Source organism: Aotus nancymaae, unplaced genomic scaffold, assembly GCF_030222135.1.
Source record: "Aotus nancymaae isolate 86718 unplaced genomic scaffold, 86718_ANA_hifiasm-v0.15.2.pri h1tg000089l, whole genome shotgun sequence".
Lineage (NCBI taxonomy): Eukaryota > Metazoa > Chordata > Mammalia > Primates > Aotidae > Aotus > Aotus nancymaae.
In genome coordinates, this window is record NW_026988504.1 from 310,327 (window position 1) to 337,734 (window position 27,408).

Below are 27,408 nucleotides of genomic sequence, written 5' to 3' on the forward strand. Positions count from 1 at the left end.
AAGGGTTACCTTGGGCACCAGCTGGGGCCTGGGCACACCCAGGAGGTCACACAGGCGGTTGCGCGGCTCTCTCACGACTGCGAGCTCTGCGTTCCTGTGAGGAGAGGGAGCCTGTGAGCACAGGGAGCCGAGGGGAGGAAGGGCCGCCTCACCCAGCCCTGCTGGAGGAGGCCTCGCCCGGCTCGGGGTACCTGACTTCACACGCCGGACTTGTGTGAGGCCAGTGCCCACCTTACACCCTCAGGTGTGCAGAGCCACGCATCAGCTTACATAGGGGAAAGCAGGGAAAGGACACCCACCCCAGAATCTGCAACCAGACCAGCCCTCAGGCACGAGGAAGAGTTGTCAGGTGAGCACATTCTCCAGCCGGCCTCAGGCCTGACCCCTTTCCAGTCTGACCCCTTTCCAGAAGGAAGGGCCGCCCTCCCAGCCTCATGGAGGAGGCCTCGCCCAGCTCCAGATACCTGGCTGCAGGGCGTTCACCTCTTCGCTGTCCCAAAGTCAATTATTTTAGAATCTGATCCAGAATGTGCCTTGTTTTTTAAAAACGTGTCTCCAGTGCAGTAGTTAAGACAGCCGACCTCTCAATGGGGGTTGAGAAGGCAGCCTGGCTGCTCCTGGCACTTCTCCTGGGACCACGTGTTTCTGTTTAGGACCAGAGACGCTCACTCCTCCCCAAACCAGAGAACTTCGCAGAAGGCCTGAAGCCAAGAGGTACCTTCTGTCCTCCGAGACCACAGCAGCTGCACAGTAAGTGAGCTCCATGGGAACCCAGCCCTGTCGGAAGGTCCCTGATCCAAGGAGACACCTCGGGAGCATCACCTATGTCCTCGCTGACTTAGACGGGGCACAGACCCCACAGACCTGACACCTAGGGAGCGTCACCTACATCCTCACTGGCTTAGACGAGACACAGACCCCACAGACCTGACACCTAGGGAGCGTCACCTACGTCCTCGCTGGCTTAGACGAGACACAGACCCCACAGACCTGCACCAACGCCCCTAGGGTCAGCACATAGGCCCTCACAGTCGGCGCTCCACACAGAGTAGCGTCCACAGGCAGGACACCTGGGACTCCACCAGGCTGGCTGCACCAAGTGGACACCCACACAGCCTCTGGGTGCTTCAGTCCTGACCTCCAACTCGGGGTGACAAGACTGCTCCCCTTTTAGAGAATTGCACGTCAGCATGTGTGTGTCAGCGTGTGTGTGTGAGCATGTTTGTGAGCCAGTGAGCAAGTGAGCGTGTGAACCAGCATGTGAGCATGCGTGCGTGTGTGAGCATTCCAGCCAGCCTGAGTGCGAGTGCGTGAGCCAGCGTGAGCATGAGTGTGCGTGGAAGCACACATGCCCATGTGCGTATGACACCACCGGTTGGCCGAGGGCACCCCCTGAGCCTGCACTTTCCCTACTCCACTTTCTTATTCAGACCCTCTCACCCCCCACGTAACACACGCATCTTTCAAACCTGCCACTCTAATCCACCTGCGGTAAGGAAGCCAGCCCCTGCTGCAGAAACTGCGCCTGTCTGAGTAAACATGCAGAGCGGCGCTGTGGCCTCCTGAGGGCCTCGTGGCCCTGGTAAGGAGGTGGGCATCAGAGCAGAGGCGTGGGGAGAGGTTTTCCTCCTGCTTACGCCCGTGCCTCTGGATTTCCACCAGGTGCTCACGCGACCTATTCCAACACAGCTAGAGAGGGGCCTCCCTGGGGGGTGTCTGGTGCACAGGCCACCAGACAGCCTTGTTGGGGGAAAGGGGGCTGGCCCCCTGGCGGGATGGATGCTCTGCTGCTTCTGACACTCGACAGTGTTCGGGGACAGGGCGGTTAAGACGCTTCAGCTTCAGCACAACTGCCGCCTTGTAAAACCCAAGCGGAGGCTGTCGAGGCCTCGGAATCCTCCTTCCTCATTTCAGAGGGTTTGAGAGAGACAGGTAGACACGGAGGGGACAGGAAGGGGGTGGTGCCGGGCCCAGGTGGCCGTGCAGAAAGGGGCTTCACTCACCATGCGGTGTCGCTGAGCACCGCCACCACCTCATCCAACACGTCCGCCGACACGACGTCACCATAGGTGAGCACCATCTCGTACACCTGGCTGGCCGTGGTCTTCCGGATCTGGGACAGCAACGCAGTGCGTTTACGGGGGGAAGACGCCATTGCCCCACCCCACAGAGACGACAGGAGCCAGGCCAGGGAGCCCCATCAGTGGAAGGTGTCAGGAGGAGGGCGCTGACCCCGCGTCCCTTCCCAGCCACGGCAGAGCTGCAACCAAGAGGAGGCGCTTTCCACGCCATGAACCACCTCCTCCCTCCGCAGACACACAGCAAGACTCCGGCAGTGCAGGTCACGTCCTTCTTGTTTAAATGATCCATTCACAAACCTGCTCCCTTATGGAGAAGCAATCTCACCTGTTATCATGTCTCAGTGAGCTGGTGTTCAGAGCCCCCGGCCCACCCTTGGAGGTCCTGAGTCAGCAGGACAGGGCCCAGGAACCTGCACTGCTGAAGCCCCAGAGGTGCTGAGGGTGCAGCCACCCCACTTCTAGAACCACCGTATAACGTGAAGTTACTTTCACGTTTTTGGAAAATGTCACCTTTGGATCAACAGGTTTTTTTACAGCCTGAAGAAAAGAAGCCCTAGAAATGTAAGGGCCAGGGAGAGCTGGGGGTGAAGTGCGCTGCCCCCAGGTGTGGCTGAACCACTTCAGCCTGGGTCCTCTGGGAGCTCCTGAGCCAGATCCCACTGCCCATGGAAATGCCAGCCAGCCAGTCATCCTTGAAGCCAGAACAGTGACGTCGGGAGCCCCTTGACGGCTGTGTGCCTGTGACACGTCACCCCAGGCATGCTAATGAGGGGCCTGGCGCGAAGGCAACACCCACGGGGCAGTGCCTTCCAAGCCCTTTTTGTCACCAGGGGCCCGAGTCCACACGGCAAGCACATGTGAACGGGGCAGGCACTCACCGGTGGGAAGCGGTGGCCGAGGAGCAGACACAGCTGCAGGAGGGCACTCTTCCTCACGCTGCCAGGGAACTGCACCATCCCGCAGAACCTGCCCAGAGCCGCACACGGGCGCCGCGTGAGCCCCGTCCCGCACAGCCCAACCCCGGGAAACCCAGGACCCGAGGCCCAGGCGAAGGCCCAGGGAGAGCAGATCTGTGAGCACAGTGCAGGCCTGGAGCCCCGAGCCAGAGGTGTGTATGTGAGCGCGTGTCGCACATGCGGGAAAGCCGGTAGTGGGAAGTGAGGATGCCTCAGAGAAGCTCCTGCAGGGCCCCCGCCCTGCCATGAGGACCCCCACCTCAGGGGGCACAGAGCATCCAGGGTCCCTGTCACTGCCCAGGGCCCAGCTGAGCGCTACCCCCGGGGCACATGGGACAACTGGGCAGCCACTGACAACGCCCGTTTCCGGGGCCTCTCCCCCTCCAGGGCACTGCACGCGGCGGAGGTGGGGACGGGCGGGGGGGGGGCCTTGCCTGTTCCCTCTGGACTCCCTCCACCAGCCCTCCCCCCAGGGCACTGCACGCGGCGGGGGGGGGGGTGGGGGGGGGCTTGCCTGTTCCCTCGGGCCTCCCTCCACCAGCACCTGGGCTGCCTTGCCTGGGTGAACACTAACTGCTCCTCTCCCGCCTGGAGCCACTGACTCCTGCCTCAGCCGAGGCAGGCTGCCCCCTGCAGTCCCCTCTAAGGCCAGCAGCACTTGAAACTCACACAGAGATGCCTGACAGCAGTTTATGGATGTCTTTTGAATTCTTGATTTCTTTCTTGCAAAGCGCAAGCAACTTCACAGCGAAGGGGTGGCTGGAAGAAGAACACTCTCTTTAGAGATGAGCTTTCACAGGCAGCCCCGGGACGCACACTTTTTCTATAAGGAAGGTCAACCCCGTCCTCCTGGTGGCTCAGTCCAAGAAGCCTGCAGCCCCTCTGCCAGCAAGTCCACCGGCCCCATCCCGGTGCCTCCACAGGCCGGCTGGGTCCCCAGCTGCTGTGCCACCACCTGGCCGGCCTCTGCTTCACTGTGGTGCAGCAGCCCCCACGGGGCCCACCTCCCTCCCCAGGCCCCAGGCTCCATCCCGACACAGGGGCAGCCGGGATGCCTGTGCTCCTCCACCGCCCTCTCCAGAGGCGGCCTGGCCTGAGCTGCTGCAGAACTGGGAGAATCTGCCGACTCACAGAAGACACACAGGCTGCGCGGTTTTGTTCTGAGCCTTCACTGGCCACAGGGACAAGAGCTGAAGCTGGGTGCCAACAAAAGCACAGCCCTGATGAGCAGCTCTGACGGTGCCACTCCAGGGAGAAGAGGGAAGACCCGCACCCGCCTCTCTTGGCGGGGAACACAGGCGCCCGACAGGCCGGGAAACCCTCACTGCTGACCGTAGGTCAAAGAGACCCCAGGCTGCTGCTACCCTCCCTCGGGTGTCCAGAAAAGGCAAACTAAACGAAGGTGCTGCCTGCCAAGGTGCAGGCTTAGCCTGGGCCTCGGCCTGCTCTGAGGTGGGACCCCTAAAACACGTCCAGAGAGCATGCAACAGCAGACAGGCAGCTCAGACACGCCCAGCGAAACAGGCAGGAGGAGGGCGTTGAAGGGAGTGAGCGCCGGGTGTGGGAGAACGGGCCGCGGGGAACAGCAAGGCGGAAAGCCAAGGCGCACGTGGAAACACCCGAGGCCAAGACCTGCACCTGAAACGACGCAGAACTCCAAACAAGAACTCCAGTCAGAAGTCCTTCAGAGACAGAGAATCGGCAGCTGGCAGACAGGCCAAGGTAATGAAGCAGAGAGAGAGGAAAATGTGAAATGCAGAGGGGGTGGCCGAGGGAAACACACGAGTGTGATAACAGAAAAACCAGGGAAGCAGGAAACCTGTCAGGGGCTGCGAAAGCCCAGGCCGTTTCGGGAGCACCGGCGGACTCAGAGGTGACACTCAAAAGCGACAAAGTCGGGGGAAGTGGGAAATACTTGTAATGAGCTGCCTGAATTCCGTGTGTCCTCTGAAAATAATCTGCACATAACATTAGAAAGCTTCACCACCAGCAGACCTCACCGGAGGAAAGACAAGGGAGTGTGAGCCCCGACTACAGGTGGGGGGGCTCCCAAAATCAGTAAGTGATGAGAAGCGAAGAAAGCAGTAAAAATGTGGGTCATTCAAAATGACGCACATTACACAATACCGCAGTGAACAGGAAACTACATGGAAGACAAGAGAGCGGACGACAGCAGCACAGAACTCAAGACGGAAGCCGGCGGGACCAGCCCCTTCCGATATCCATGCTACACGGACAGATGCTGAAACCTGGACTTCACGACGTCAAGAGTATGTGGTGTCACTTCTCACTTCTAGGGTTAGCGCTACAGAACGGAAGAAGAGTAAAATGCCCCAAACAAATATATGAAAATGATGGGATGAAAAAAGGATTCTAGTATTCCAACAGAAAGCTCGGGGGGCAGGGAGGGCGCTGGGAAACGCTGTGAGTGGCGGACTGGGACCTGAGGGGATCGCAGGTCATCAGGGATGCAGGCAGAAGCGACAGCCTGCATTTTCACAAAACCATACACTGTTCCGGAAGAGACGCACAAAAACATAAATACATGAAGATACTGAAAGTAAAAAAGCGAGTTCAAAGTCGAGTGATGCAGTCGAGTGTCCTAGAAATGAGGCGGGTCATAGGGCAAGATTCAGCCCCAGAAACACGCTTCAAAATCTGCACAGCAAAAACTGACAAAACTGTCTCGAGAAGTAAAAAGAGCTGTATTCATAGCAGGACGTGGCAGGAGGTGTTTCTTTTTGAAACAGCGTCTGTCTCCGCTGCACGGGCTGGAGTACAGTGTGGCTCAATCTCGGCTCACTGCAACCTCCGCCTCCTAGGCTCAAGCCATCCTCCCACTACAGCCTCCCAAGTAGCTGGGACTACAGGCACCACCATACCCGGCCAATGTTTTTGTATTTTTTGTACAGCACCATTGCACTCCAGCCTGGGCAACAAGACGGAAACTCCTTCTCAAAAAAAAATGTAAATGGAACATCTGGCATTATTTGAACCGAGCTGGGTGCACCTGTGAACGTGGAGGTTGTTCCAACAGCAGGTGTAAGAGCAGCGATGCCCGCTAACAAAACGGGAAACTCTTCGATGCCATTAGATTAAAAAAACATGTGCAGTGTCCAGTAAAGAGGAAGCCACAGAGCCCAGATCCACCTCCCGCCCGACGGTTAAGGCAAGCCAAGTCCAGCAGGCGGCAGGCTCAGTCCAGCAGGCAGCAGGCTCCAGCCCACAATGAGAAGTGGGGCCTCGCGAGTCCCAAGTCTGCAGAGCTGGCTCAGGTTCTCAGCACCAGAGGGGGCTTCCTGAGGGCCCTTGAGGACTAACCTGGGCCTCGGTCAGTCAGCGCATGAGTACAAGGATGCTGCCCAGGGCTGGGGAGGAACCACCCAAAAGATGACTGGAATCCCTGGCACTGCCCCAGCAGCAGTGGGGAGGAAGCGGCAGGGAGCACAGACCTTAACGGGGCAGGAAAACCCGGAGACCAGCGTGGCTCTGGGTCCACCTGACAGCTTAAGAGCAGTGCCCAAACTGGATGCGGTGGCTCACGCCTGTAATCCCAGCTCTTTGAGAGGCCAAGGTGGGTGGATTACTCGAGGTCAGGAGTCTGAGACCAGCCTGACCAATATGGTGAAACCCTATCTCTACTAAAAACACAAAAAATTAGCTGGGCGTGGTGGTGGGCACCTGTAGTCCCAGCTGATACAGGAGGCTGAGGCAGGAAAATTGCTTGAACCCGGGAGGCAGAGGTTGCCGTGAGCTGAGATCGAACCACTGCACTCCAGCCTGGGCAATAAAGCAAGACTCCATCTCAAAAAAAGAAAAAAAAAAAGCAGCGTCCCAAAAAAAAGACCATACTGTCTCCATGTGATCCAACACATCCCAGATACAAAAATATCCAGGCCAGGCGCAGTGGCTCACACCTGTAATCCCAGCTCTTTAGGAGACCAAGGGGGGCAGATCACTTGAGGCCAGGAGTTCAAGATCAACCTGGGCAACATAGTGAAACCCCATCTCTACTAAAAATACAAACATTAATCAGGCATGTTGGGGGCATGCCTGTCGTCCTGGATACTTGGGAGGCTGAGGTGGGAGGATCACTTGAGCCCAGCAGGTGGTGGCTACAGTGAGCTGTGATTGTGCCATTGCACTACAGCCTGGGTGACAGCTAGACACTGTCTTAAAAAAAAAAATACTGGCCCAACAAGGTAAAACTGAATGAAGCAAGAAAACATGGCAACAATGAAATGAACTCAGGGACACCCACCTGGCTGAGACCAGCCAGGGACATCCGCACAGCACAGGAGCAGGGAGCTCCGTCTCCTGGGGGAGTCCTCACTGGTCACCAGCCTCCACCCTCTCCTCTGCGACCAGTCTCATCCCCATACAGCCTAGGCCACTTCAGGTTCCCACAGGTGCCAGCACGACCCTGATGCCCACCCATGGCCCAGTGGGATACCCGGGTGTGAGTACACAGCAGGGCCCCCGCCTCTGCTGACCGCATTCACAGTCATAGTATGTCATTAGGTTACTATGTTCTTACTCTGTGTTACTTTGAGGGTCAGTTATGACGGCATGTATAGTCATCGTAAGTGACCCTGAATGCACTGGAAAATCACCTCCTGGAATTCTCATCTCTGATTACTTTTTCTTTAAAACGTGAGCTACTTAGGCTTAACCAGAAGGAAGTCATGAAAAGCAAAGCCTCACTCCTCCTCCGTGGTGAAGATGTCGAAGCAGCCGTGGGTGAGCAGGTGGTCCAGCGTCTTCAGCAGCGGCACGGACACCCTGAGGGGAGAAGGAGCGGTGAGACCCCGGACACCAGCCCCAACGAAGACGCCCGTCTCCCTGACGGGCTGAGTCGGCACAATCCCAGTGGAAATCCTGGCATTGCTGCAAACTGACAATCCCCTTTATAGTTTACGTGGAAACACAAAGCTTCCAGGAAGACAAAACAACTGTGGGAGGAATGAGCAAGGCTGGAGGCTGACGCTGAACCTGGAAGGCGACGGCGAGGCTGAAGGGATCCAGGCAGCACAGCCCTGGGGCGGAGTAAAGCAAACACGGCGGGCACAGCAGAGTCCAAAATAAACCCCGTCTCTTACAAAGCTGCAACAGCAACCCGGTGGGGGGGGGGAGCCCTCCCAGCGATCGGGGCGGGCACAGCTGGGCATCAAGATGCCATGCCCACGCTATACCACCTAGGAAACCTGACTCAAGACCCACCCAGGTCTAAATACACAACCCAAAACTATACAACTTCTAGGACTTAACAGAATCTCGGTGACCACGGATTAGGCAAGCTTTCTTAGACATACCAGAAACATCTGTGCCTCAGAGCAAAGGGGACTCGGGGACTCGAGAAAATGTGAAGCCCCCGCTTGGCACGTGAAGAGACAGGCAGGGAGAGACACCCCCAAGTCGTGTGTGTGATGAGGGAGGATCAGACGCAACAGTCGGGGAAGCGGGACAGAAAAAAATAAAGACCCTTCTCCAAAGAGGATATAAAACGGCCACGTGCCAGTGGGAGCGTGACCTCAGACATCGGTGGGAAGGCACGACACGCAGGCTCCGTAAACCCTCCGCAGCTTCCCGAAGCTACGCATTCGCCTCCGTGTGAGCTGGCCTGCAACGCCCAGCGTTCACCCCACGGAAAAGGAGCCTGGGGAGGTCCCCCTGGGACGCCGGGAGCATCCGGAGAGCTCCAGCACACGCCGACTGGCACACAGGAGAGCGGCTGTGCACACTGTCTGCCTGCAGCTCCACCAGTGACAGCCCCACGGCGGGAAAGGCCGACATGCCCACACACAGACGCACTGTCTGGCACTGACACCGCACACGCGACTCGTCAACAGGAGGGATGAGCGACCGGCACACGGCCCAGACGCCCGGAGCGACCACGTGCAGAGGCTATGGTGACGCAGGTCAGGGGCACGGACTAGAAGGGCCAGGAAGAAAGCTGGGGCTGAAGGATGTGCCCACCTCGTGACTGGGGAAGGGTGTGAGGGTGGACCTGTGTAAAATCGGTCAGACTGCCCCTTATGTGCAGCTGATTGTACTCATCATGAGAAAACCTAGCACGGCTGGGCTGAGTTCCTGTTTGCCGAGAGCGGCATCTGTGCTTCCTAGTGGAGAGGCTGCCAAGGCCCTGCCTGAGGGGACGCCAAGGCCCATGTCCTCATCCTCACACACGACAGGAACAACCCTTCCAGAGGGTGCTGGGGGAACATTCTCAATTCTGAGGTCAAGGCCCACAGGGCCTATACTCCGCCTCCATGTAAAAGCAGAAACTTCTAGAAAGGAGCTGTTTCTCACTTGACATTCCATCCTCAGGAATGCAGCGCTCTCACTCACTGGGTGGCTGATGCACCCGTAAGCACGTGCCCAGGAGCAGCAAGCCGGAGAAGCCCCCAGGAGCCTTCCTACACACAGTGACCACTTTCTCCTTTCTGTTACCTTTACTTCCAGTGTACACGAAATGGTCATTTCCCCACCCAGAGCGCAGGCTGGGAGAGGAGGCCCAGGGGCTGAGGCACATCCCCACTTGCTGAGCCGTGCTCCTTGCCACTAACTGGTAAAGCGTGTGTCTCACTTCTCCCTTCAGACCCAGAGAGACCTTGCAAGACCCTGAGGACCTGTGGAAACGGGGTGAAAGGTGCCAGCACCCCCCACACCTCCAGACCGCATGAGACACCATTCACCTGTCCTTCAGAAGGTTGTCCTCAAAGATCTGCAGAAGGGTCCCGCCGAAGCTGCCCAGGGCCTGCGGGTCGCTCTGAATTCCCCTCATGTACTCGAAGAGGCTCTGGGTGGAGTGTCGGATCTGCAAACACAGACACTTTATAAGGCAGAGGGACCCCCGAGCCCCCCACCCCTCAGTGCCGGATCTGCAACGGGAGACACCTCATAAGGCAGAGGGACCCCCGAGCCCCCCACCCCTCAGGCTTGGCCCCAGCCGGTCAAGCATCTGCTGAACAGCAGAACTGCTCCAAGCTGCAGAGGCGCAAAGGTCTGGCACACAGTGGCCAGTGTGGACGCCAGCATGGAGCCACCCACAGTACGGACACCCAGCGCAGACGCCTGGCTCTCAGCGGCGGCAGCACAGCCTGAGCCCTCACCCAGGACGCGGGGTGGCACACGTCCCTGACGAAAGGCTGCAGCCGCTCGCCTTAGTTTCTCTCACATCTCCCCTGAAGTGGGATCCGGTCACCCCCACTACTCCCCTGTGTGCGGAATGTCTCGGGGCCCCGCTCGCCCGTGACTTGGGTCTCCCTGTATGTCCACATGGCACAGAGGGCACCTGATGTGCTGTTACATGTTTCCTAGGACACAGCAGCTGCCACAGGGTTGCCACAATGAGCAGGTGCGGGGCCACAAGTGACAAGATGCAGAGGCCCTGGAGTGCCACAGCTCAGCCATGGACCCCTGAGGCTCCAGAGAACCTCCCCACAGACATGGGAGGCGGACCTGGCGCCCTGAAGTGGAGGCTGGAGGCAGATCTAGAACCCGATGGAACCCGGGTAACCGCATGTAGGCGTCAGACACAGGTGCTGGAGGGCCGAACCCCGAGGGGACGCTGGGGGATCCAGGGCTGCAGCCACAGAACAGAGCGGCGCCAGCCCACTTCAGAGTTTGTGGCTGAGCCCGACTCAACGTGCTGTTCCACCGTCATCAGACTCGACCACCCCGCAGGCCCTCAGCCTCCTGGGTCACGAGGAAGACACTGGGCCCCTGACCCCCCAGCAAATACGCCCCGGAGAGAGAGAAAGCAATGGCAGACAAGGCCCAGCCCCACACACGCTCCCAAGAGAGAAGGAAGCGCCAGGCACCCCTGGAGCCGCCACATCCCCACCAGCCAGCCGATGCCTCCTCACCGTCGACTCCGTCAAGCCGCCCACGGACACGACCAGCCCCAGCAGGACGTGGTAGCGGTAGGTAGGCAGCCCGAGGAGCTGGGTGATGCGCGGGAAGGCCTGGGAAGCTGCACTCCAGTTCACGGAGGCCACGCTGGACCTGCAAGAGAGCAAGTGGGATAAGGCCGGGCTGCCGATGATCTTGCCCCGGCTGCGGGTCCAGCGTGGGAGGGCCTGTGCCCCAGCAGTACCTGGGAAACAGCTTTTCCAGTTCTCCTCGGTGGGGCACGTGGGGGATGGGAGGGCTGTCAAAGTGCAGGAGTGTCAGGAACACGCTGGCGGCGTGAGCACGGAACCCGTCAATCTTCTCACTTGCCTGCTGGGCCACACAGCACATGATGCGCTCACAGCTGCAAACCAAGAGCGGGAGATAAACCGAGAGGGGGAGGTAAACCCAGGGCGGGAGGTAAACCCAGGGCGGGAGGTAAACCGAGGGCGGGAGGTAAACCCAGAGCAGCAGGTAAACCGAGGGTAGGCAGTAAACCAAGACCCACAGCGAGTGGGATCCCCACAACCCAGTGCTCCCAACAGAGCCCCACAGCAAGGGCAGGATCCAATGGCAGCCTCAGGTGCAGGGAACTGAACAATGGCTCAGCTGGTCCTGTCAGGAGCAGACCCTCAGGTTCAGGGCCCTAAGCTGAGAAGCCCCCACCTCCCACCCAGCCTCAGCCCCAGAAGCTGGCTGTCATCAAACTGGCCCGAACACTGTGGGAGACACCGGCTGGGGAGCAGAGCCTTATCCTGGGGGCACTGGGCAGAGGAGAAGGGGCCCCAGCTCAAGCCACAGCCATGGGGGCAGGAGGAGGGGCCTGCACAAACCTGGGGTCAGGGATACGAGAGGCTCTCTGGGAGGAGGGTGTGTGCTGGGCAGTGCAAGCCCCACTAAGCACCAGGACCGCCTGCCCCACCAGCCTCCCCAAGCTCGGGGCTGCCCTCCAGGGCGCAGAAGAGCTGCAGCGACACTCACATGTGGGCCTCAATCAGCTCAGGCTGGCTCCGAGCCAGGAGAAGCGTCAGATCCATCAGACTGGTCATGGCGGCCTTACGGACCCTGATAAGAGGAGGAGAGGCAGAGGCACCCAGCTGGAGAGGGGGTTCCTGACTCTGGTCCTGCCAACCACGCTGGCAGGCTGTGTGAATTCAATGCCCATGACTAACCCCCAGGCATGACTCTTCACTGCCAGAGAGAAAAGTCATGGGGCCTGCAGAGGTGCCCTCTGTGCTACAGAAACGTGAGACCCACAGCCACACACACCGGGCCCCAAAGTGTCCTACACACACGGGAGTTTCGGGCATTATCAATCCCACTTCAGCAGGAAATGTCGGCAAAACCCAGGGTAAGCAGCCAGCAGCCTTTCCCTGAAGACGCGTCTTCCCTCACACCCTGTCAACAAGGAGGACGTGGGCCCAACACCTGAGGACGGACTGGACCAGCCCCTGCAAAGCCCTGCCACGCAGGCTCACCCGGGAGCAGGGAACAGGTCATCTTCCCACCAGCCTTTAAAATGCCAAATATAGCACTCTATAAAGATTTCTCCCTGCAGAAGGCCCAGGGCCTTGAGTTTCCACGGAACCAACAGGCTCCTCAGAGGAACTGCTACTACCCACAGCTGCCCACGCACCAGCTGCCCACGTCCCCTCTGCTGTCCTTGGTGTAGTCGTCCATGCAGCCCAGCAGTGCAGAGTAAATCTGGGAAACGTTCTCTCTGCACACGGCTTCATCTGGGGCTCCTGCTTTCACACCGACAGTCTGGCAAATCCTGAAATCAAAAATGTGTGAGATAACAAACATCTGTGAACCTCATCTCCACATCACAGCGGTCTGATGTGTGTTCCTGAGATGACACGCTCAGAACAGTCCAGGACCCTCGGGGATAGATCTGAAATCCAGAGCTCCTTCCACACACCGGGCATGGGACATGCTTCCCGAGGTCACGCTCTGCCGTCTCTCCGGATGAAAGGTGGATGGAGACTCTCCTATGGCTGTTCCCTCCCACTTCCCCCCGCCCCTAGTTCAGGCTCTGCCATCTGGATAGGGACGCTCCTGTGGCTGGCCCTCCCACTTCTCCCCTGACTGGAGGGCACGGGTGCTGGCACAGGAGAGAAGAGGGCGTGCGCGGCCCCGTGGGGCTGGTCCTCTTGAGTGCCTGCAGGGCGAAGTGAGCATAAGGCACGGCCCCGGCTGTGTGTCTGTCAACAGGAGTGAAGACCATTCCAACCGCTGGCGGGCAGGGCCACCTCCTCTTTACCAACCTTGAGACAAGACACACTCTCCAATTCTCAAAGGGGACCACGGTTCCTAAAGAAGCTGAACAGCCACTATGACTATGACGGCCAGAGGCTGAGTGAGCCTCCAGGAGCTGGGACGGATGATCCGCTGGCAGAGAGGAAACTTAGCAAGTGAAGAATCATAAATTCTGCCTCTGAACAAACCATCCCCGTTAGCGTCCATCTGCTGGCCTTTGAGAGACTCAGGACCTAACGGAGGAACTGCCCGACTCACCCGGCAATGGCCTTCAAGCCATCTCTTCTGGATTCAGCGAAGCTCACATCCTCGGGGGAAGTGTGGGTAACTGCTCTTAAACCTGTGAGAACCTGGAAAGCAATAAAACATCACAGAAGAGCCAAACGCTGTAACAAAGTGCACTATTCAGTGAGGAGGGACGCTGGCCCAGGGCCGCAGACCCCGCACCGCACCACAGGCAGCGCCTGGCACCACCTTCCTCACAGTGCCTCCCATGTCCCACAGTGCAGCCCAGGAAGGACACCCAGGGAGGGGTCACCTCCAGCCTCTCCATGGCCCCCGGTACAGCCAAGGGAGGACCCCCAGGGAGGGGTCGGCTCCAGCCTCTCCATGGCCCCCAGTACAGCCAAGGGAGGACCCCCAGGGAGGGGTCACCTCCAGCCTCTCCATGGCCCCCGGTACAGCCAAGGGAGGACCCCCGGGAGGGGTCAGCTCCAGCCTCTCCATGGCCCCCAGTACAGCCAAGGGAGGACACCCAGGGAGGGGTCGGCTCCAGCCACTCCACAGCCCCTGCCCGAGGGCGTCACTGGGGTGTTCCGCACCCTGGCTGGGGTCCCCCTTTTGTTCTATGCTGAGACCTCAGGTATGGGATGAAGGAAGCTGCTGGCTCTCGGCAGCCTCATCTGTCACTTCTCTAAGTGATCATGTTTCACATTTATCAGAGTTTCAACCAGATAAACCCCCACTCGTGTTTTAAACGGCATGGTGGCTTCAAGGCCCAGTCTGACTGGAGCTGCAAATCCTGTGGTCGGGGGCTGGGTCCCATGAGGAAGGGAGGACTGGAGTGGGGGGCTGGGTCCCAAGGGGAGGGGAGGGCTGGAGTGGGGGGGGGGCTGGGTCCTGTGGGGAGGGAAGGGCTGGAGTGGGGGGGGCTGGAGTTGGGGGCTGGGTCACGTAGGGAGAGAAGGGCTGGAGTTGGGGACACTGGGTCCTGTGGGGAGGGTGGGCTGAAGTGGGGGCTGGGTCCTGTGGGGAGGGAAGGGCTGGAGTCAGGGGGGCTGGGTCCTGTCGGGAGAGAAGGGCTGGAGTTGGGGGGGCTGGGTCCTGTGGGGAGGGAAGGGCTGGAGTCGGGGGCTGGGTCCCGTGGGAAGAGGAGGGCTGGAGTTGGGGACACTGGGTCCTGTGGGGAGGGTGGGCTGAAGTGGGGGCTGGGTCCTGTGGGGAGGGAGGGGCCGAACCCCAAGAGGAGGGAAGGGCTCGGGGCACACAGTGGCCAGCTTCGGATGCCAGGTGGGAGATGACCAAGAGCCCCCAGCAGGTGGGTCAGTGGGACCAGCACCACAGGGAGGCGTGAGAGGGCAGGGCACTGAGGCCGGCGGGGGTGGGGGCGACCCGTGTGAGCCTCTGCCCCAGCCCGACGCTCAGCCACAGCCCATAGGGGACCCGGCTCCACAGGCACGCAAAGCCGCTGTGTTCTCCTCACTCTCAGCAGCTGCTTCTACAAACGCCACCTTCTCCTCCCTCCCAGAATTCAGCTTTTCAAAGTCTGTCCTCTGACAGGAAAGGGTTCGCCGGGGCCCTCGGGGCCCTCTGCCCCTTTCTACTGCCCACAGTTGCTGGTTTCTAGGAATCCCATCCCAGCTACAAACATCGAGTGGGTTTATTAATGGCTGGGCCAACCTCAGGCCCAACACGCGAGGCTCCCACACCCTCGGCCCAGGCCCCGCCCACTGCGTGTGGCCAGCCTCACCTGCTGGAGCCTGCCTTTCAGAAGGAAGCGTGGCAGGGCGCCTAAGGCCAAGGAGAAGCCACAGCGAGTCATTTCCTCAGGGTTCCGAAGCTCAGCCAGATACTGCGTGATGAGCGCCTCTGAAAGGAGTACAGAGCGTGGAGAGGGGCCCTCTGCTGCCCGTTCACAGTCACACTGGACGTGTGCCCCAAACAGCAGCAAAGCCACGGTCAACAAAGGAGCCGCCGCCTCAGGTTCCCACAGCAGGCAAGTTCCAAAGGGACCTCCCTCAAAATAGGAATCGAAAAGAGAAACTTGTTTTTTTTTTTGAGATTGAGTCTCATTTTGGGACCCAGGCTGGAGTGCAGTGATGTGACCTCAGCTCACTGCAGCCTCAAACTCACACCTAGCCTCCCAAGTAGCTGGGACTTCAGGTGTGTGCCACCACGCCCAGCGAATACATGATTTTTATGTACTTACAATAATTTTAAGTTGTGATTTATACACTTTCGATGTGATTAATAACGCATGTTCTATCTATGACATAAAGGAACACCGTGGGCCCACATACGCACATGTGACACTTTAAAAATAAAAAGTACGATTCAAGAAGCAGATCCCAGATCCCGCCAACAGGACGACACGATGTTTGAGAAATGAGCCCAAGCTTCAGCACGGGTGGGGCGGCGGGGAGGTGCAGGACGTGCCATGAGGCGGCACTGCAGCTATGCAGGGGACACAGCATGAAGCCAGCCTTACGCTACTTTTGTAAAGAAGGAAAAAAGAGCAAAATGTCTAACGAGTGAAGAACAGGCAGCAGCAGAGTGGGGCACACAACCACTCTAAAAACAATGGCCGGGGCAGCGCCTCACGCCTGTAATCCCAGCACGTGGGAAGCCGAGCTGGATGGATGACCTGAGGTCAGGAGTTCCATTCCAGCCTGGCCACAACATGATGAAACCCCATCTCTACTAAAAATACAAAAATTAGCCAGGTGTGGTGGCAGGCACCTGTAATCCCAGCTACTCGGGAGGCTGAGGCAGGAGAATCGCTTGAACTCGGGAGGCAGAGGTTGCAGTAAGTCGAGATTGGGCCACTGCACTCCAGCCTGGCGACAGAGCAAGACTTCTTTTCAAAAAATAAAATTAAATTTAAAATGTATCTATAGGCCGGGCACGGTGGCTCATGCCTGTAATCCCACCACTTTGAGTGGCCGAGGTGGGCATATCACAAGGTCAAGAGATCGAGACCATCCTGGCCAATATGGTGAAACCCTGCCTCTACTAAAAATACAAAAATTAGCCGGGTGTGGTGGCATGCACCTGTGGTCCCAGCTACTTGGGAGGCTGAGGTGGAAGAATCGCTTAAACCCGGGAGGCCAAGGTTGCAGTGAGCCAAGATTGCGCCACTGCACTCTAGCCTGGCGACAGAGCAAGATTCCATCTCAAAAAAACAAATGTATATATCTATCTATAATGTAAGAAAACACAGCTGAAACCAAGCGTAGCTTCTGCATTGGAAGAGTAACGCTGTGCTCCAGGACCAGCGGCCGCGTGCGGTCAACAGAGCCGAGTCCCTGCAGAGCCACCTGTTCAGAGCTGAGGCCACATCCTGGGCAGCTTCGGGACCTGCCCACACAGGTCCTCAGCTGGGAACTGAGACCCGAACGTGGAGAGAGCCTGCCTGAGCAGTGCCCCAGGAGGAAATGCATGAGCGCTCCTGTATGGCCTGGTCCCTTCCTGTCAGCCGCAATTCAGACTCAATCGCAGTGGCTCTGCTCCACTGCACGGTTCAGGCCTCCTCCGTGCCCAGACCCTCCCCAGCAGCTTCTCGCTGGACCCCAGGGGCCTTCAAGGGAAGGGCCCCCCACTCACCCTGAATTGCGGGATCAGCCTCTCCCGACTCCTTCACGTAATATTCACTGCAGAGAGCGGCCAAGGCCGAGACTGCTGTGTCCTAAAACAAAGGAAGCCCGATGAGTGCACAGCAGATCTGCTTGGAGAAGCCTCCGTCATGGACACAGTGGGTCGCCCTGAGGTGGGAGAAGCCCCGCCAGGGACACAGTGAGTGGCTCTGAGGTGGGAGAAGCCCCCGCCAGGGACACAGCGGGTCACCCTGAGGTGGTAGAAGCCCTCGGCCAGGGACACAGCGGGTCGCCCTCAGGTCTGGGCACAGTGATGACTTTAGAACCAAAAGCCTAAGAGCCCCAAGTCATGCCATTCCTTTCCAACGTCTGCTCGGTGTCATCTGTCAGATACACTCAGTGCTTCAATAATCCGCTACAACTAAGAAACTGAGTAACTTGATTATTTCTTCCACACTGCCTGTCTTCCAATACAAACAGTTAACGATAAAATGGAGCATTTCCTTTTCTTTCCCAGAAACGGTGATGAAGGAAAAGGCACACATCGTGCACCCAGAGTCACGGGCCAGAGCCTTCACCAAGACACGTCGGCCGTTTAGAGGACACAGGGCCGCAGAGTCACACTGGGACCAGGAGCTGGGGCTGGACAGCAGGAGGCCCTCGGGAACCCATCCAAGGCCGCCAGGAGCTGGCGTGGAAGGGACAGCCATGCTGCACGGAGCGGGAGCGGACTAGAGTCCCCAGTCCCGCCGCACAGGGCGCTCAGTGCCGTCGTCTCCTCAAATCCTCACCTCTGCCCCCTACGGAGGAGCCCTTCATGACCACACAGCCAGCAGGCGGCAAGCACCAAGCCCACGTGTTCTTCCCACTGCTCTTGCAAAGCCCGGGAGGCCCAGGCCAACAGAGCAGCCCTGGACAGGCACTGGAGGTGGGGCACGGCGGGCAGGGCAGGAGCACTGGAGGCGCGTCATCCACAGAGGGTTGCGTGCCGTGAGTGACCCCCCCCCCCAGACACGATCCCGGAAGCAAAGTCTACCAGCATCGTGGCCAGCGTGAATTAATCGTGGACTTTTTTTAGAAAGAAAATTTTGAGGCACTGATCGTGATGCATTCAAATTCAGTTAGTAGAACTGTATTGCATCCAACAGAATGATCAAGTTACTTAAGGCAAAGAAATAAAAGGAAACCGAAGATGTCAAGGAAAAAGAAACGCAGAGCATGGGGGAGTCAGAACAAGACGCCTGCACGTTCTTCCGTTCCTCACCCTCAATATTCAAACCTAATCAATGTTGGTAACCACAGGTTTTTCTTTTCTTCCTTTTTTTTTGAGACAGAGTCTTTCTTGCTCTGCAGCCCAGGCTGGAGTGCAGTGGCACGATCTTGGCTCACTGCAACCTCTGACTCCTGAGTTCAAGCCTCCCAAGCCTTCCCCTGCCTCAGCCTCCCAAGTAGCTGGGATTACAGGCACGTGCCACCACACCCGGCTAATTTTTGTATTTTTAGTAGAGATAGGGGTTTCATCATGCTGGCCGGGATGGTCTTGAACTCCTGACCTCAGGTGATCCGACGACCTTGGCCTCCCAAAGTGCTGGGATGACAGGTACAAGCCACCACGCCCCACCTGTTTTTTTATCTATGCAATGAGGTCAGTGCCACAGCTCTGCAAGTCCAAAGTTCACCTGGATCCCCAGGATGGGAGACGACAGGTGGCAGGGAGGAAACACACACACACCGGCACCCACACAGAATACCCACGTCAGTGTGTGCAGAGATCCTTCTCATCCACATGACACACACACACACACACCCTGGCACCCACACAGAATACCCACGTCAGTGTGTGCAGAGATCCTTCTCATCCACATGACACACACACACACACACCCTGGCACCCACACAGAATACCCAGGCCAGTGTGCGCAGGTGGAGATCTTGGGGTGCCATGTCTCATCTGCATATGAGCATCATAAAGGAAGTGTCCAAACCTCCGTCCTACAGGACATGGGACTGAACTGAGCAGTTACTATCAATGCACAGAAAAAGTGCTTCAAAGGTGAATGTAACTCATAGAGCCAGAAACAAAGAAACACTAAATATTCTGATTCCAATGGCTCCACTGGATTTTCTGATTGTAAGCCACGTAGACGCTACCGTCAGGAATTCCAAATAGAACACTGCATCCGTCAGTTATCAGGCGAGCGCAGGAACAGCCTCGTCACGCACAGTCCCCGACACCAACACCATCCATACCACGCCGCAGCGCAGCGCGGGAACGAGCGTGCTCACCACACCTTGATCTGCTGTCGGGAATGACTGGAGATGAGATGGAGGCTCCTCAACGTGTCATTGATCAGCCACTGCCAACCATCTGTCAGAGAAACCGTAACGTGCCCAGGTCAGAGTAGTGACTTGAGAGTAAAAGCAACAGCAAAGACGCTTCTAGTAACACTCATCTTAAAGCAGGTGGTAACCTCTGAGACGAATCTGTGGAAAGCCGAAAGTCAGCATGCTCCCTGTTGTGAAAAAGTCTAAGGCCCCTTCCATTTGAAGGGAAAATGTCCTCTGGGGGCTGCTAAAATGTTAAGCTCTTCCTGGGGGAAATACCAGCGTTCTGTAGACCTCACCATTTAAACGTCACATTTTGGGCAACTTTTATTCTTTTATTACCCCTAGTCTTTTCCTGTCTCCTCCCTTAGTCTGCCCCTGGCTCCCACCAGTGTAAACCCAAATCTGTAACTCAATTAGATCCTGTACAAGCAACAAATGTGAAGGCTATTCAATTAAAAAAAAAGAAAAGAAAGAAGTCCCAACTTCTGAGGCTACCGAGACAGCCCAGGGACACCACAGCCATGAGGGGCTCCCTTCACTGTGCTCTGGCAGGCTGGGGAGCGCTGAGGGGCTGGAGCTGCCTCTGCCCAGGGGCCCACAGGGTCCTTGGTGCCGGCGGCCGGCACTCTCCTGGTGCACGAAGGCCTGGGTCATTGGGGCTCCCAACCGTCTACCTGGGAGAAGACCAGACCCAGGGTGCCTGGCACTGGGCATGGCAGCAAGGAGCTGGGGATACTGAGGTGGCGGCGGGGGAGGGCCCTCCTGAGTGTCAGAGGAGAGTGTGGTAGGTGCCCATCAATTACAGCAGGTTCTTGTAGCAACTTCAAGGCAAGGTATCCTAAAGATTAATAATATCGGGAACCTTTAAGTATCATCCTTCAACACCCCCATCCTAACAGGTTCACTTTCACCTTTTAATTTGAAGTCATTCTGGAAGAAAATGCTATTCTTAAAAACAAAAGCACTTACCGATGACGGGGTCACCTTTAAAGGGCATTCTGGAAAGTGACAACTTTTCTATTAAAATGCACACTGGAAAAAAAAAAGGAAAGACGCTATGTTACTCTTTCAACGGCAACTGGCCCCGCGCTTGCCCTCGCCACATTCTGAGTGGTGTGCAGCCAGCTCCTGCCCCCGCCGCCCGCTGAACCTGCCCCGCTGCCAGGGCTGGAACCACCAGGACGCCTCCTTGCTGAGCAGCCTGAAGAATGTGCTGCAGATCCAGCCAGGTGGCCAGGCCCACGTGCACTTCAGAGAAGCCGCGTGGCCCGTGGAGAGCTGCACAGGAGGTTGCACGTGCCCCACAGGCTGTATGGGAGGCACCACGGCTTCTGCTCCTGGACCTCAACACGGATCCCTCACCGTCACTCAGGACCCAAGCGACAGACAGCCGTCACCCTCACTGCTCCAGACCGCAGGCCACGCCGGTCACTTCCCTGCACACCTCGTACCTCACACTCTCCACGACCAGAAACGTGACCCTGCCCGGCCACTCGGGGGCTGGCGCTCGAGACAGAGACGCCTCAACAGAACGAGCAGCGCCCACGCCCGCTTCTACCTAACCATCGAGCCCGCTTGCAGACTCTCCTGCCCACTTTCTCATGCTATTTGCTGTTTCTCCTGAGGGACTAAACTCCCCTTCCATTTTCCGTCACTGTGAACAGCCTGTGTGTGCTGCGGATGTGGAGGCTATCTGTCCACAGGACGAGGACCACACACTTCCCATCGTCACAGAACTGCCACCCGGGCAAACCCAACAGACCGGAGAACTCCTGTCCCACGAGACCCCGCTCTGCGTCTGTCGGCGCCAGGTTCCTCGCCCTCACGGCAGGAAGAGGAAAAGGCTCTGCTCGCGGTGAGTAACGGGCACTTCCCTGCCTGCCAGGTGAGGCTGGGCACGCTCCTGGCCCGCAGGCACGTGGGTCTGCTCCTCTCTCGTGAAATGCCAAGTCTGCTCTGCCCCACTTCCTACTGGACCCTTTACCTCGTTACTGGCAATTTCAGGAAGTCTTTGCACACTAATAGCTTTTTACCTTTCGTCTGTAGTACACATCTTCTCTAAATCTGCATTTTCCCCATCAACCATACACATAGTATATTCTTCAATATGCAGCCCAGCATAATTATCTCCTCTTGTTTCTACCTCGTGGAATTATTATTATAAAATCTGTTAGCTGGGAGTTACATGCCAACACGGGGAAACAAAAAGGAACAAAAAAACCAGGAAACCAGTTCTCACCACCAGTTAGAAAACCCAGCCGGGGCTGCTGGGACCCGACATTCGGGATCTGCTTTCAGCTCAAGGGCGGGGAGGAGTAAGGAAGCGCTGGGAAGACAGAACAGGTGTCGGTGCTCAGGGCGTGGGGGCGCAGCTCCTGCCCAGCCAACGATTTCTCTCTACTTCTGTGCAGATTTGAAAATTTCTCAATTAAGAAGTTTTCTTAAGAGACTGACATTTTCAAGGAGGGATCAAAGATGGCCGATTAGGAGCAGCTCAGGATTGCAGATTCCAGTGAAAGCGCAGAGGGTGAGTGGACGCCGCATTTCCAGACAGATTTTTATTGCCCACAGACCAGGAGATTCCCAGGTGGAGGAGCCCCACGAGTCGCCAGTGCGGCTGTTTTCACTGGCACGGCTGTTTTGCTGGCGCCCCAGTGCGGCGTTTCTCCGTACAAAATACACGGTTCTGGGCACCGTTTTAGCTGGTGATTGGAGCTCTGGGAAGGCAGAGTCGCCCATTCATCTGATTAAAAAGGGGACTGAAACAGGGAGCCAGGCCAGGAGATTCCCGAGCAAAAAAGCGCCACAAATCTCAGCGCCACACGGGAAATCACACAGATCCCGGCACCTTTTCAACAGGCGACTGGAACACCTGGGAGATAGTCGATCGTTCAACTAAAAAAAAAGGCTCTGAGGCAGGGAGCCAGGTGATCAGGCTCGGCTGGTCCCACCCCCACAAAAAAACAGCAACTGGAAACACTCTGGGTTGAGAGTTTCACAGCAAGCACAGCTGAACCCAGGAAGGTCCAGTTCTGTGGGGGACGGGTGTCTGCCATTACCGAGACACTCAACCACTACAGAGGTAGTCCACCATTGCTGAGGCAGCCCGCCATTGCCGAGGCAACCCGCCATTACAGAGAGAGTCCACCATTACAGAGCTGGGCCGCCATTGCCGAGGCAGTTCTAACTACACCCGTATAAACAGGACTGCAGGAAAGTGCACACGGCAGCTGGGCAGAGCCCACAGCAGCTCAGCAAAGCCTCTGCAGGCAGTCAGTGACTAGGCTGCCTCCTTGCTGGGCAGGGCAGCCCTGAAAAAAAGGCAGCAGCATAACGGAAACTCATAAATAAAGCCCTAACTACCCAGGACAGAGCACCTGGGAAAAAAAAAAGGGGGTTTATGAGTTCTGCTGCTGCAGACTTAAACGTACCTGCCCAGCAGCTCTGAATAAACAATGGAACTCACAGCTCAGCACTTGAGCTCCTATAAAGGACAGACTGTCTCCTTAAGCAGCTCCCTGACCCCCGTATATCCAAAGAGTCACCTCATAAAGGAGAGCTCAGACTGACATCAGGCAGGTATCCTTCTGGGACAAAGATAGCAGAAGAAACTGGAAGCAACCCTTACTGTTCTGCAGCCACTGCTGGTGAGCCCCAGGCAAGCAGGGCCTGGAGTGGACCTCAGCAGTCCTACAGCACAGGGGCCAGACTGTCAGAAGGAAAACTAAGAAACAGAAAGAAATACCTTCATCATCAACAAACTGGACATCCACTCAGAGACCCAATCTGAAAGTCAACAACTACAAAGACGACAGGTGGATAAATCCACAAAGATGGGAAGAAACCAGCGCAAAAAGGATGAAAACACCCGAAACCAGAACGCCTCTCCTCCTCCAAGGGATCACAGCTCCTCACCAGCAAGGGAACAAGGCTGGATGGAGAGAATGAGTGTGATGAAATGACAGAATCAGGCTTCAGAAGGTGGGTAATAAGAAACTTCCGGGAGCTAAAAGAACATGTTCTAACCCAATACAAAGAAACTAAGAACCTTGAAAAAAGATTTGACGAAATGCTAACGAGAATAGACAACATAGAGAGGAATATAAGTGAATTGATGGAGCTGAAAAACACAACACAAGAACTTCGCGAAGCATGCACAAGTTTCAACAGCCGAATTGACCAAGCAGAAGAAAGGATATCAGAGGTCGAAGATCAACTCAATGAAATAAAACGAGAAGGGAAGATTAGAGAAAACAAGGTAAAAAGGAATGAGCAAAGTCTCCAAGAAATATGGGACTATGTGAAAAGACCTAATTTACGTTTGATAGGTGTACTTGAATGTGATAGAGAGAATGAATCCAAGCTGGAAAATACTCTTCAGGATATTATCCAGGAAAACTTCCCCAACCTAGCAAGGCAGGCCAATATTCAAGTCCAGGAAATACAGAGAACACCACAAAGATATTCCTCAAGAAGAGCAAACCAAAGGCACATAATCGTCAGATTCACCAGGGTTGAAATGAAGGAGAAAATGCTAAACGCAGCCAGAGAGAAAGGTCAGGTTACCCGCAACGGGAAGCCCATCAGACTCACAACAGATCTCTCAGCAGAAACCCTACAAGCCAGAAGAGAGTGGGGGCCAATATTCAGCATCCTTAAAGAAAAGAACTTTCAACCCAGAATTTCATATCCAGCCAAACTAAGCTTCATAAGTGAAGGAGAAATAAAATCCTTTGCAAACAAGCAAGTACTCAGAGATTTCGTCACCACCAGGCCTGCTTTACAAGAGCTCCTGAAAGAAGCACTAAACATAGAAAGGAATAACCAGTACCAGCCACTCCAAAAACATACCAAATGGTAAAGAGCATCAACACAATGAAGAATCTGCATTAACTAATCTAGCATCAAAATGGCAGGATTAAATTCACACATAACAATATTAACCCTAAATGTAAATGGGCTAAATGCCCCAGTCAAAAGACACAGACTGGCAAATTGGATAAAAAGCCAAAACCCATCGGTGTGCTGTATCCAGGAAACCCATCTCACATGCAAGGATACACACAGGCTCAAAATAAAGGGATGGAGGAAGATTTACCAAGCAAATGGAGAGCAAAAAAAAGCAGGAGTTGCAATTCTCATCTCTGATAAAATAGACTTTAAAGCAACAAAGATCAAAAGAGACAAAGAAGGACATTACATAATGGTAAAAGGATCAATGCAACAAGAAGAGCTAACGATCCTAAATATACACGCACCCAATACAGGAGCACCCAGATGCATAAGGCAAGTTCTTAATGACTTACAAAGAGACTTAGACTCCCACACAATAATAGTGGGAGACTTTAACACCCCATTGCCAATATTAGACAGATCAATGACACAGAAAATTAACAAGGATATCCAGGACTTGAATTCAGACCTGGAACAAGCAAACCTAATAGACATTTACAGAACTCTCCACTCTAAATCTACAGAATATACATTCTTCTCAGCACCACATCACACCTACTCTAAAATTGACCACATAATTGGAAGTAAATCACTCCTCAGCAAATGCAAAAGAACAGAAATCATAACAAACAGTCTCTCAGACCACAATGCAATCAAGTTAGAACTCAGAATTCAGAAACTAACTCAGAACCACATAGCTTCATGGAAACTGAACAATTGGCTCTTGAATGTTGGCTAAACAATGAAATGAAGGCAGAAATAAAGATGTTCTTCGAAATCAACAAGAACGAAGACACAACATACCAGAATCTCTGGGACACATTTAAAGCAGTTTCTAGAGGAAAATATATAGCAGTAAGTGCCCACATGAGAAGAAAGGAGAGATCTAAAATTGACACCGTATCATCAAAATTGAAAGAGCTAGAGGAGCAAGATCAAAAAAACTCAAAACCTAGCAAAAGACAAGAAATAACTAAGATCAGAGCAGAAATGAAGGAGACAGACACACAAAAAAAACCCTTCAAAAAATCAATAAATCGAGGAGCTGGTTTTTCAAAAAGATCAACAAAATAGACCACTAGCCAGATTAATAAAAAAGAAAAGAGAGAATAACCAAATAGATGCAACAAAAAATGATAAAGGGGATATCACCACAGATTCCACAGAAATTCAAACCATCATCAGAGATTATTACAAACAACTCTATGCACATAAACTAGGAAACCTGGAAGAAATGGATCAATTCCTAGACATTTGCCTCCTCCCAACCCTAAACCAGGAAGAAGTCGAAACCCTGAATAGACAAGTAACAAGGTCTGAAGTTGGGCAGCAATTAAGAGCCTACCACCTAAAAAACGCCAGGTCCAGATGGGTTCACAGCCGAATTCTACCAGACATACAAAGAGGAACTGATACCATTCCTTCTGAAACTATTCCAAATAATCAAAAAAGAGGGAATCCTTCCCAAATCATTCTATGAGACCAACATCATCCTGATACCAAAACCCGGCAGAGACTCAGCAAGAAAAGAAAACTTCAGGCCAATATCCATGATGAACATAGATGCAAAAATCTTCAATAAAATACTGGCAAGACGATTGCAACAGCACATCAAAAAGCTTACCCACCATGATCAAGTAGGATTCATCCCGGGGATGCAAGGCTGGTTCAACATAGCAAGTCTATAAACGTAATTCACCGCATAAACAGAACCAAAGACAAAAACCACATGATTATCTCAATAGATACAGAGAAGGCTTTCGACAAAATTCAACAGCCCTTTATGCTAAAAACCCTCAATAAACTAGGTATTGACGGAACTTATCTCAAAATAATAAAAGCTATTTACGACAAACCAACAGCCATATCATACTGAATGGGCAAAAACTGGAAGCATTCCCTTTGAAATCTGGCACTAGACAAGGATGCCCTCTCTCACCACTCCTATTCAATATAGTACTGGAAGTTCTAGCCAGAGCAATCAGGCAAGAAAAAGAAATAAAGGGTATTCAAATAGGAAAGGAGGAAGTCAAATTGTCTCTATTTGCAGATGACATGATTGTATATCTAGAAGACCCCATCGTCTCAGCCCAAAATCTCCTGAAACTGATAAGCAACTTCAGCAAAGTCTCAGGATACAAAATCAATGTGCAAAAATCACAAGCATTCCTATACACCAATAACAGACTTAAAGAGAGCCAAATCAAGAACGAACTGCCATTCACAATTGCTACAAAGAGAATAAAATACCTGGGAATACAACTAACAAGGAACATAAAGGACCTCTTCAAGGACAACTACAAACCACTGCTCAACGAAATAAGAGAGGACACAAACAGATGGAGAAACAGTCCATGTTCATGGTTAGGAACAATCAGTATCATGAAAATGACCATACTGCCCAAAGTAATTTACAGATTCAACACTATCCCCATCAAGCTACCAATGACCTTCCTCACAGAACTGGAAAAAAACCACCTTAAACTTCATATGGAACCAAAGAGAGCCCGCATAGCCAAGTCAATTCTAAGCAAAAAGAACAAAGTGGGAGGCCTCACACTACCAGACATCAAACTATACTACAAGGCTACAGTAATCAAAACAGCATGGTACTGGTACCAAAACAGAGATATAGACCAATGGAACAGAACAGAGTCCCCGGAGGCAACATAACATATCTACAACCATCCGATCTTTGACAAACCTGACAAAAACAAACAATGGGGAAAGGATTCCCTGTTTAATAAATGGTGTTGGGAAAACTGGCTAGCCTTGTGCAGAAAGCAGAAACCGGACCCCTTCCTGACACCTTACACTAAAATTAACTCCAGATGGATTAAAGACTTAAACATAAGACCTAACACCATAAAAACCCTAGAAGAAAACCTAGGCAAAACCATTCAGGACATAGGTGTAGGCAAGGACTTTATGACCAAAACACCAAAAGCATTGGCAACAAAAGCCAAAATAGACAAATGGGACCTAATCAAACTCCACAGCTTCTACATGGCAAAAGAAACAATCATTAGAGTGAATCGGCAACCAACAGATTGGGAAAAAAATTTTGCAGTCTACCCATCTGACAGAGAGCTGATATCCAGAATTTACAAAGAACTAAAACAGATT

At 54.6% G+C, this 27,408-nt stretch overlaps 1 protein-coding gene across 7 annotated transcripts in view; it reads right to left on the reverse strand.

Annotated features, from left to right (window-relative positions):
* The window catches only part of TBCD (tubulin folding cofactor D), a 201,460-nt gene that overhangs the window by 1,230 nt on the left and 172,822 nt on the right, over window positions 1–27,408 (reverse strand). For all 7 annotated transcript variants that reach the window (XM_064369222.1, XM_064369223.1, XM_064369218.1 and 4 more), the window contains 15 exons: window positions 20,299–20,361; window positions 19,293–19,369; window positions 17,012–17,093; window positions 15,159–15,277; window positions 13,448–13,539; window positions 12,567–12,704; window positions 11,912–11,995; window positions 11,136–11,294; window positions 10,906–11,044; window positions 9,733–9,854; window positions 7,742–7,819; window positions 3,707–3,796; window positions 2,960–3,047; window positions 2,004–2,113; window positions 10–94 (listed from right to left, as the gene is read on the reverse strand). In XM_064369222.1, coding sequence (XP_064225292.1) covers window positions 10–94; window positions 2,004–2,113; window positions 2,960–3,047; window positions 3,707–3,796; window positions 7,742–7,819; window positions 9,733–9,854; window positions 10,906–11,044; window positions 11,136–11,294; window positions 11,912–11,995; window positions 12,567–12,704; window positions 13,448–13,539; window positions 15,159–15,277; window positions 17,012–17,093; window positions 19,293–19,369; window positions 20,299–20,361 — 1,526 coding nt within the window. The remainder of the gene's footprint in view (window positions 1–9; window positions 95–2,003; window positions 2,114–2,959; window positions 3,048–3,706; window positions 3,797–7,741; window positions 7,820–9,732; window positions 9,855–10,905; window positions 11,045–11,135; window positions 11,295–11,911; window positions 11,996–12,566; window positions 12,705–13,447; window positions 13,540–15,158; window positions 15,278–17,011; window positions 17,094–19,292; window positions 19,370–20,298; window positions 20,362–27,408) is intronic.